The 10,756-nt window shown below is 53.2% G+C and overlaps 1 protein-coding gene across 1 annotated transcript; it reads right to left on the bottom strand.

Annotated features, from left to right (window-relative positions):
- Positions 1 to 3,331: 3,331 nt before the first annotated feature.
- Positions 3,332 to 5,679, bottom strand: Epop (elongin BC and polycomb repressive complex 2 associated protein). Its single transcript, XM_034504524.2, has one exon. It carries the CDS (start codon positions 5,219 to 5,221, stop codon positions 4,106 to 4,108), a length of 1,116 nt encoding a protein of 371 aa, XP_034360415.1. The 5' UTR covers positions 5,222 to 5,679; the 3' UTR covers positions 3,332 to 4,105.
- Between the last annotated feature and the right edge of the window lie 5,077 nt (positions 5,680 to 10,756).

The raw sequence follows: 10,756 nt of genomic DNA, 5'->3' as shown, positions 1-10,756 counted from the left end.
CGGTTCAAGAAAATTACACTGAATAAAGCCAGGGAACTCACTGAATAAGAAAGAAGCCTGAGAGAGAGAGGAGTCAGAGAAAACCAGAAACTGGAGAGATGGCTGCGGCAACAGTCCAGGGCACAGGCAGTGGGCACAGAATCAAGTCAGAACAGAAATGGTGGGTGCAAGAGCTACGGGGATGAGTAATGGTGGTACACCCCTGCAATGCAAAGGCTTGGGAGACTGAAGGAGGAAGATCCTGTCTGAGAAAGGAAGGAGTAAAGGAGGGAAAGAAGACGGAAGATGCCAGATGGATGGTGTGCGCCTTTAATCCCAGCCCTCCTCGGGCAGAAGCAGGAGGATCTCTGAGTTTGAGGTCAGACTGGTCTACAGAGTGAGTTCCAGGACAGTCAGGGCTACACAGAGAAACCCTGTCTCTGAAAACAAACAAAAGAAAAAGAAAACAGTGATGTGGATCTTGGGAGGTGAGGGAGCACAATTTGGAAATAAACCATTGGGTGAGAAGTCTGATCAGGCTGCCAGGTCTTGTGGAGGTGATTGGGAGAAACAGACCAGGGCTGCAGGACTGACATGGGCAGAGAGACTATAGGAGGAGTTGCCAGTGTCCACCTAGAAGTACAGAACCCAAGCTCAGGAAAGGAGCCCGGGGAGAGAGGGACTGACAGAGTCCTAATGAATAACTAGCTGGTGAAAGATGGCACTGCATGGGGAGACGCTGGAGAAAGTATGGGGGGATACCAGAGAAAGTAAGGGGAGACAGATGAGGAGTCTTTGGAGTGAACCAGGACAAACAACATCAACAATGGCCACCAGTGTCCAGAGGCCACAGAGAACCCTGAAAGGGAGTGGCTCTTAGACACCTGGGTGTGGTTGTCATCCTCTGACTTTCACAGGGGCAAAAGTCAGGCTGCAGACAGGTTAAGGAGCCATGAGCAGAGGGTGCGGAGGCCGCTGGGAATGCCAGGGAAACGGGAGATGAGAACCGAGGAGAGGATGGTCTAGGTGCTGCAGAGGCTCTGGGAAGGGAGGCCCAGGAAACCCAGGGGCTCTGTGTAGAAACCCTTGGTGACTAAAAGAGAGGACTTAAGAGACCCTGCTAGTGAGCTGGAAGTGGGGTTACACCTCTGAACCCCAGCACTCAGAAGATGCAGGCTGGAAGATCAGAATTTCATGGCCAGCTTTAGAAACATTAGTGAGTTCATCAGCCTGGGCTACACAAAAGCTTGTCCAGATAAATAGATACACACACACACACACACACACACACACACACTGCCTTGGTAAGAAGCCAAGAACTGTAGTCTTGTTATCCCTGGCAAACTAGAAGGGAACAAACATGGAGGAAGCCCAGGCTCACTTCCCCTGACCCTTCTGGGGCCTCTGATGCACTGGGAAAAGGAAAGGCCCTCTTGCATCCTCAAGGCCAGCCTGGGGAAAGGTAGAGGCCTTCTCCCTATAAGGGACTGTGGTTCTAGTTGTGGAGGATCTGTGTGCACCCCCAATCCCAGCCCATGCTGTATCATGTTTCCTCAGCAACTCTCCTTTTTCTGGGACTGTTCTGTAGTGGTCTGAATGGTAGAGCCCCCAAAGATATGTCCCCACACCTCAAGAACCTGTGACTGTGGCCTGCCTTAGAAAATAGGCTCAGAATGAAAGAAAGGAAGGAAGGAAGGAAGGAAGGAAGAAAGAAAGAAAGAAAGGAAAGAAGATGGGCTCTTGCAGAACACACTGCAGTCCCTGCACTTAGAGGCAGAGGCAGGAGGATCACAGCAAGTTTCCCTGCAGCCTAGTTTACATCACAAACCCCAAGCCAACACGGGCTAAATAGTAAGACCCTGTCTCAAAACAGTGGGAGTTTGGAATCACAATCAACGAGGCAGACTCTAAATGGGTGGATTCTAAAGTCAATGACAAATGTCCTTAAGACAGGAGAGGCCTCCAGAACAGGAGGTTGGGAACGCCTGGGGCCACTGGAAGCTGGAAAGCAAGGAAGGGACTCTCCCCTAGAGCCTTGGGGACACAGCAGAGCCCCACTGCTGTCATGTTGTCCTGGCCGGTTGAAGTGGAGAAAAAAAATCTGTTTCAAACCCATCACCTCTGTGCTAATTTGCTGTGGCAGATCTAAAACCAAATTCTGCTCCCTACTAGGTAACAGAGCTAGAAGTTTCTAGGGCTTTGAAGTTTCTCAGAGCTTGGAGCTCTCAAAGTCTCCAAGTTAAACCTTGCCCAGAGGGTAGTTCTAGGTCTGACCAAAAGGTGTCAGATGGAGAATAAACCCTTCCAGTGGGGAGAGAGGAGCCAAGCGACCCCATTCCTTCCAGCTGCTCAGAGAAGGCGCTCTGCCCAGAACTGAACCCTACCCCTCAACTCCAGACAGACTAAAAGACACAAATCCCATCCAAAAAACGCTGCTTTTCCAAAGCAAGGAAGTTACCATGAATGTGGTGCCTGCCTCCTCAACTTCTCCCCTGTAATGGAGATTCCCCAAATCTGCCTTTTCCCTTTTCACTCCTGTAGAGGCGGGGGCGGGAGGGCTGGCAGATGACAGATATCCCCAGCCCTGTTGGAATGGATAGCACTCTTCCCCTCCTCCTTCCCCCTCCCCAGGACACAGCTGGAAGGGGGAGGGGGAGGTCAGCAGGGTTCATAAAGGCCAGATGTTAAGGAAAAAGAGAGCCAAAGTGCTCACCCACCCCATCCCTTCCCTCCTCACCTCCAGGCAAAGGGGACAATTCCGAAAACACTTTTGAGGTCCAAGAGAGTTTTCCCCCAAGGATCTGCTCGATGTAAACGATAAACGTTTTACAAAGCATCTTCACAAAAACAGGAGACACGTCCTTCTCCAGTGTCACGTGGGGACACGTGCATCAGGTAGCCGCAAGAGCCATTGGAGCCCTCGGTTGCCGACAAAGCTCAAAAGCATGGGCTCGCAGCAGCATAGCTAACCTACCCTGAACCTGATCGCCCCGTGTAGAGGAAGCCACTCCACCCTTCTGACTCAAGGAGTCAGTCCTGACTAGGGCGTGGTCCAGGCCTAGCTCCTTTCGGCCCGGAAAACAAAACCTCTGACCCCAAATCCCCCAGGCCCTTCCCCCTTCTGATCCATCAGATCCCTGACAACTCCCAAAACGCCTGAGGCTAAGAAATGCAGAAGGTAGCCCGCGCCGCACAGGTTCCCTCCACGCCTCAGAGGCCTTGGGGTCCTTTCGCTTGCCTTCCTCCAGCCTGTTCTGTACCCACCCGCGTTGGGTGTCTGAAGTCTGGATTCCGACTAGTCTTCTACCTACCCCACCATCCCATCCATAAATAGGGGGCGAGGACCTCGAGAGACGACTTGTTTGATCTGATTTTATTGATTTATTCCATTTTCCATCATTTTCCCATGGAGTTTTTGGCTCCTTCCCCAGGCAAAACCAGCCTTTCCTCTCTGATTGCGAGGACGCTGAAGCTGGAGGTCTCTTTCCCTCATTAAACCTTCTGGCAAAGGGAAACTCCAAAACTGGACAAAAGGGTAAAGTCTGCTGGCGGTGACTGAAGCTCCGGAAGAGGAAAGAATCACCTGAACTTGGGGAGGGGGAGGGCTAGGAAGAGAAACAAGGGACGTGTAAAGGGTTAAAGGTCTGGGCAGTGGGGGTGGGGGATGCCCCCAGGGAGCTGTCAATCACATTCAAACCCCAACCACAGCCCCCACGCCGCTAAACTGACCCTCATTCAAACATGGAAACAACCGGTTTGTCCATCACCAAGGTCCGTCCCTCTGTCCCTTTCTTTTGGTCTTAGAGTCTTAGCCGCTCTGCTCCCCTGAGGTGAAGGCTCTGCCCGCCCGCAGGGAGGACAGAGTTGGAGCTGGTCGCGCAACTTTCTGTAGGCTTTCCCGGATGCCAGTCCTTGGATCCTCCATAAAGATGAGTAGAAGGAATATCATGCCGACCTCTCAGGTGCTTGAAGATCACTGTCATTTGAGGTCCCTCGGGCCACAGCCCATAAAACGCAAAGCAAGGAGAACAGACAAATTTGAGAATCGAGGCTCCCTCCTGGAGCCCTCAGTCTGTCCGGGGGGCCTCCAACTTGCTCCCGGGTAGAAGAGGCCCGACGCTCAGAGTTATTCCAAGTTGATCCACCAGGATTTGAGGCCCGGGGGCTCCGGGACAGCGGGTCCTCCCATCTGCCACTTCCACAGCGGGTGGGCAGGCGGCGGCTTTGCGTCTCCCTGGAGGCGAAGCGAGGAAGCCGGCCCTAAGTCTCCGTTCTCTTCCACCACCAGGGCTGGGGGACAGGGAAAGCAGTCGAGGAGGCTGAAGGTGCTCGAGGTGGGAAGCGTCGGGGCCGGCCGCCGTGGCTGCACATTGCGCGGGGGCGGCGCTGGCCGCCTGCGTTTCTTGGCTGCTCCCCGGGCTTTGGCTGCGGGCCGTTCGGGCCCTCGGCGCAAACTTGGAGTATCCAGGGCGAACCCCTTCGCGTAACACCAAAGTTTCGAGCGGCGGATCAGGCGGTTGAAATGTTCCTGGCGGAGATCGCCCGGCGCGTCCGGAGCTGCGTCTGCCGTCGAGGGACTAAGCGCGGGTGCCTCAGGCGCGGCCGGCGCAGGGTCTCCACCCTCTGGAGCCTCCAAGCCCCGCACAGGCTGCTCGGAAGGCGCAGGCTCCGGAGAGAGGCCCGCAGGTGGCGATGGAGGCAGGGATTCGGGCTCAGGAGGCGGACTTCTAGCTGCATCAAGCTGGGACTCCAGACCCCGGGCTGGCCTGGGCGGGGACCAGGCGGGGCTGGTCGGAGAGTCCTGAGGACGCAGGGGAGCAGGGATGTGGCCTGGAGGTGCGCAGGAACCAGCGTCGAAGTGCGGGAAGCCGCCTCCGCCCTCTTCCTCCTCTCCACCGCCTGGGCACACCGCGACGTCTGCATCCTCGCGGGCCGGGGAGCTCACGTCGCTCGGCTGCCCGGCCTGTCCCCCGAGGTGCTTCAGGCCGTCCGCGGCCCAGCCGCTTGTGCATGGCGAGGCCCGGGAGCCCAGCAGCACCGGGGTCCGCGGCGCCAGCTCTCCAGGCCCCAGGTCCAGGGAGGACGGCCGGGGTTTGGCAAGGGCGCAGAAGGCGAGGGCACGCAGGCACAGTGGGGAGAACTCTGGGGTCCCCCGTCGCGGCTTCCGGGGCGTAGGCGAGCAGGGAGACCCCCGCGGGGACGCGGGCACTGCCAGGCGGGCAGAAGGACACAGAGTCTCCATGGAGCAGCCTTGGGGGTTGCCCACTGCGGGGGCCCTGGTCCCAACGGCGGGATACCCCGGCGGCCCGAAGAGCCCGCGGGCCAGGGGAACATCGCCCCCCGTCGACGGGGAGGTCTCTGCTCACGGGCGTCCCGGGCCCGGCGCCGGGAGCCCGCGGCGGCGCTCCGGCTCTCTCCTCGGTATCGTCACGCGGCCCTCGCCGCGGCCGGACTCCTGGGTCCCCGCGCGTCCCCGGTGCGATCGGTCGCGCTTCCTGCCACCGCGTTGCCCGCGCAGCGCCCGGCACGAGCCCCCCTCAACGCCGAGGCCGGGGCAAACAAAGCAGCCGGCTCTCGCCGCCGGCGGGAAGGACCCCGGCCCGGCGCCCGGTGCCCGGGCCCAGCGGCAGGGAGGGCGCCTTCCGCCCTCTCGGCTTCTTTCTTCCCCGCTGGCTCCGGAGACCGCGTTATAGAGAACTGCCCCCTCGCTGCCCCAATACCAGCGCCGCGGCTGCGAGCCCGCCTCTGATTGGGCGCTGCTGCTCTGACGTCACGTAGACCCCACCCCTCGGGCGGCACGGCCCCCGTCCCCATTCCGCACACAGACACACACACGTGGACCCGGAGCTGCTGGACTGGAGGGCGGGGAGCACGGGCGCGTGGGTCTGGGCGCGCGCGGGTGGATGTGCGAGGGGCCAGACGCACGGCTCCTGGTGGCCTTGTTGATGGCCTGGAATCATTTTACCTGGTCGGAGGTCCAGCCACTGGTTTACCCCGTAGAAGTCGCGGTTTTTCCGCATCTGTAAAATGGGAAAGTTTGGTTCATCCTTTTGGAAGAGAATGGAGCTCCATGAATTCAGAGAGACAAGCTCAAAAACAACGTGGAGAAAAAGGATGAAACCAAGCGCTGGTGGCTTACGAGCTTGGTGTAGCCAGGAGTCTCTTGCTAAGGTTGTCCTGTGGTCTTTGCTCACAGCCGGTAGAACAACGGCCTGGCACTCAGTGAACTCAAAAACAAACAAAGCCGCTTGTAGAGTGAATGATTAGGAATTCGCTAGATATGTGCAGAATTCATAAAGAAAAATAAATAAATTTGGAGGAGGGGGAGCGTCCACAGACCCACGGAAGACAATAAGCTGACTTTCTCTCGGTACCTGTTTCCTTTTCTTAGGGAAGTATGGGAGTGCCCCACGTCTTAACGGAATTCCAACGCGCGCGCACAGTCGGGAGCCTCCAGATCCCGGGATTCTACCCTCTGCATCCTGAGCGACCAGAATGGGTGGAACAGACTAAAAGACTCTTCACTCTCCACCCACAAACAAAAAGTGAATAATTCTACAATGCACACATCTCTCACATCTCTTCCCCTTTACTTCCTACACAGCCTGCTCATAATTTGTGAAACTGGCTTGTTCCTTAGTGCCGACCTCTTCTTGGAGTCTAGAAAGAGCTGGTGCCCTGGCTGTACAGTCTAGCCCAGTGGCCAGGAAAACATCCAGTCTTGATCGCTGCTATATCCCTACTGCCCAAACAGCACAATAAACATTTGTGAATAAATGAGTCTTTGATGATGATGAGTTCATCATCATCCTAAAATCAGGTTGGATGCAGCTTCTTTTCACCTGCAGTAAGTACAAGAGATTTATATGTTGGCTTGGACTAGGGGTAAGATGAGACTAAGGGATACGGAATTATCTTCAGGGCCAGGGCAAAAGAAAGCTCTCCCTCCTTCCTTGATAGGGTCTCACCCACCATGTGGCCTGAAACTCCATCATCTGGCTTCAGCTTCCTGAGGGCTACACTTACATGCACAATCGGTTTTTCTGTAGCAGGACAGATGATGTAGCTTGCATCCTCACCTCCCAGCAGTGACAATAGACACACTGTTTTTCTAAATAACATCAAACAAAACCTGACAAGAAAGGGATAGAATAGGACACACACACACACACACACACACACACACACACACACACACACTCTTCCCTTGGGAGAGACCCAAGGTAAAGCTTCAAGGAGGGACTTATGGAAGAACAGGGTTCACTATTCTGATCTCCCACTTCCCCCACCCCAGGTGTCCTCTAAGGAACCGAGCTCTAGCACTGGGACAGCTGGCATGAAGGGGGTGGGTCCCTCTGGGGTCCTGCCAGGTCACATGGTTGAACTGGATCTAACCTTCAGGTTCCTTTGCTCATAGAGCCGTGACCCTACCTTAAACACACACACACAAACACACACACACGCTCACACTCACACACAGAATCTGGAAGAAATTATGGAAGGTGGATGATCTATACTAGGGAGGGGGTTGGAAGCCTTCGCAGGATTTTTTTTTTAGCTTGGAGAGAGGCATCTAACTCCATGCTCTTCTCTAGGCTCTGTGACAGATGTCTGAGATGGGCCTTGGCCCACTGCGGGAGCTTGGCCTGGGAGACTCCGTTCTCCTCCCCTTTTTCTGGAGTCTCTCGGATTTGCAGCTCTGCACCCAGCCCGGTGTGGATCTCTGTGTGAATAAATCAGGGAATATTATATAACAATGCAGCTCCCAGGCCTCTCCCTTCTCACACTCCAAAGCTGCCAGCTCCCCAAACCTGAGATGAGGGTTTTAATGAAGGGGTCGATGCTGTTAAAGAGTTCTCCCCCAGAGGAGAAATCTCCTCCATCTTCCCTTCCCAGAATACATGGATGCAGTTAAAAACACTGGGCAGAATGGGCATGCATGCCACAGTTGAAATGACCCGGTGTCAAGGTGCCATCTTTTTTAGAATACGTGGTGGGGCAGCTATGAACCCCTGAGCAGGACTTTCCAGATACTCTGTGTCTCAACGTCCCTTTCAGAAAATGGGACAACTGTGGTTTTCTCACATCAACAGCAGGGTTGAACACGAAGTTTCCCAGCACCAATCCCCTCACGTGGGCGGGCCCAGCTGCTGCAATTCCCACAGTGAACAGTAGAGGGCACTCGGCCCTGTCCTCCGCCTACCACAGAATGGTTGACTGCTTCCCCTACGAGACCCAGGCTGGGTGCGAGGAACTATATGATACCACTCCGAAGGAAGGGACAGAAGAAAACAGAAGGGCCCCTGGGGGCTAGCCCAAATGACAGTTCTCTTTCATTCCCCATTTAGTTGTTAACCAAGGCAGAAGGGGCCATGTTCAAGGATTTTGAAGGGAGGGGCCTCCCAGGCTAAGCTTTTTCCTGAAGAAGATAGGATGGGAAGTGCCCTAGCCTTCCAGCCCAATAGAACTTACCAGGATTTTGTGTTTATTAATCTCTAAGAATTCTGCTACTTATTACCATAACTGCCATCTAGCGTAGACACGGTTATTTGGTTTGTTCAGTTCCATGATAATTGGTAGTCCAATCTGGCTACAAACTCCAGATCCTCCTGACCTGAACCTCCAAAGTAGCTGGGATTATAAGTGTCTACCACCACGCACACTTCTGGGTTTTTTTATTAATTTATTTTTGTGTGTACATATGGTGATGTGGGCGTTCCTATGTATTCAAAGGCATGTGAGTGTGTGTGCACGTGTCAAAATCAGAGGTCAGCCTCCACTGTTGTTCCACGGGAGCTTTCTGCATTTTGAAAATTGTACTTATTTTATGTATATATTTCTTACACCTTAGTTTTGAGATAGGGTCTTTCTTTGAGACCCGAAGCCCGAGGATCAGGAGAGGATGGCAGGTCAGTGGGCCCCAGGAGTCAACCTGACTCGACCCCCTTGTCCAAGGAATTACAAAACCAAGCTACCACACTGGGGCTTTTAAATGTTTTATTCTTAATTCTTACGTATTATTATTGTTTCTGATGCATAGCAGCAGGCGCCACAGTGCATATGTTGAAGGCAGAGGACAATTTTGTAGAGTTGCTCTCGACACTCACCTTGGAAGGGTATCATCCAAGGTAACTTACATAGACTCCAGGGGTCATGCCCAGTCCTCGTGGTTGCAGGGCACCCACTTTATTGATTCAGCCATCTCCCCAGACCTTAGATATGAGCTTTCCTAATACAGAAATCCACACTTAACCCAATGTCTAATAAAACATTTTTCCCAGTACTCTGGAGGCAGAGGCAGGCAGAGTTTGAGGGCAGCCTGGTCTACAGAGTAGGCTCCAGGACAGCCAGGGCTACACAGAGAAACCCTGCCTCAAATACAGAGAGAGAGAGAGAGAGAGAGAGAGAGAGAGAGAGAGAGAGAGAGAGAGAGATGTGTCATCACAAGGGCTTAGTTAAACAAAGGTAAACTTACATCTTCATGATCTAATTTAATCCTAGGCTGAGGAACTGCTTGCCCAGCACGCGCGAGAGGCCCTGGGTTTGATTCCCAGTACTATGTAAAGCAAGCCAGTGAGATGGCTCCTCAAAGGCGCTCACCGCCAAGCCTGAGTTCAATCCCTAGAGCTCACATGGTAAAATGAGAAAACTGACTACTGCAAATTATTCTCCATCTTCCTGCAAAATAAATGATGATGAGAAGGGGAGAAGGAGGAAGATGATAAAAACAGCCATGGTGGACCACACCTGTAATCCCACGGCTCAGGAGATGGAGACAGGAGACCTTCTGAAGGTGTAAGTCATACTCAACTACATACATAGTAAATTCAGAGCCAACCTGGGCTGTGTAAGATTCTCTCTTGAGATCAAAATCCAATTTTATTTTAAGACATTTTTATTAATAAGATATCACTTATGAGAATCCCCATTTGCAGTAACTCCCATCTCTGGACACATCTTAGAAATGAAACTGTGTGGTCTTTTGTCCTGGTTTCGTTCACAAAAGTATAGTGGTTTTTGAGGCTAATCCATATACAAGTGTTCGCCCATGGATTAGTAGTTTATGCCTTTTTGCTTCTGGGTGACATCTCAGAATATGGGTGGGTAGACACTGCTTGGTTTACCCAATCACATTTGTTTTTACTTCTTTGTTATAAATAATACAATCATTTAAGTCTCTGTGTACCTCAGTGGTAGAACATTTTATTTAGCATGTCCAAGGGTCTGTGTTTCATTCCTAGTACTACAAAACACACACACACACACACACAGAGAGAGAGAGAGAGAGAGAGAGAGAGAGAGAGAGAGAGAGAGAGAGACAGACAGTCAGACAGACAGACAGAGACAGCGAGGGAGGGGGATATCCCCACATACACAAGTCAGACAAGAGACAGACAGACAGACACTGTTCTGTTGAGGCAGAGTCTCTATAACTTCAGAATCACTATGAAGGAGACTGGCCTTGAACTCCTAGACTAGGATTTAAAAATATTTTAGGGGGCCAGGGAGATTCCCAATACCCATATAAAAAGCTGGGCAAGGTAGCAAGAGCCTCTAACCCTAGTGCTATGAGGCAGAGACTGGAGGACCCCTGGCGCTCTCCAACCAGCTGGAGCCATCAGTGAACTCCAGGGTCAATGAAAGATTCTGAAATATGGTGGGTATCTACAGAGGAAGATACCAACATTGACCTCCAACCTTCACAAGTATGCACACACATCTGCGTACGTATGCTTTAATACACACATGACAGACAGACAGACAGACAGAGACAGCG

The sequence above is a fragment of the Arvicanthis niloticus genome, chromosome 6 (assembly GCF_011762505.2).
Source record: "Arvicanthis niloticus isolate mArvNil1 chromosome 6, mArvNil1.pat.X, whole genome shotgun sequence".
Taxonomy (NCBI): Eukaryota; Metazoa; Chordata; class Mammalia; order Rodentia; family Muridae; genus Arvicanthis; species Arvicanthis niloticus.
The sequence above is the reverse complement of the archived record's forward strand: the minus strand, read 5'-3'. Positions and strand labels throughout refer to the sequence as shown.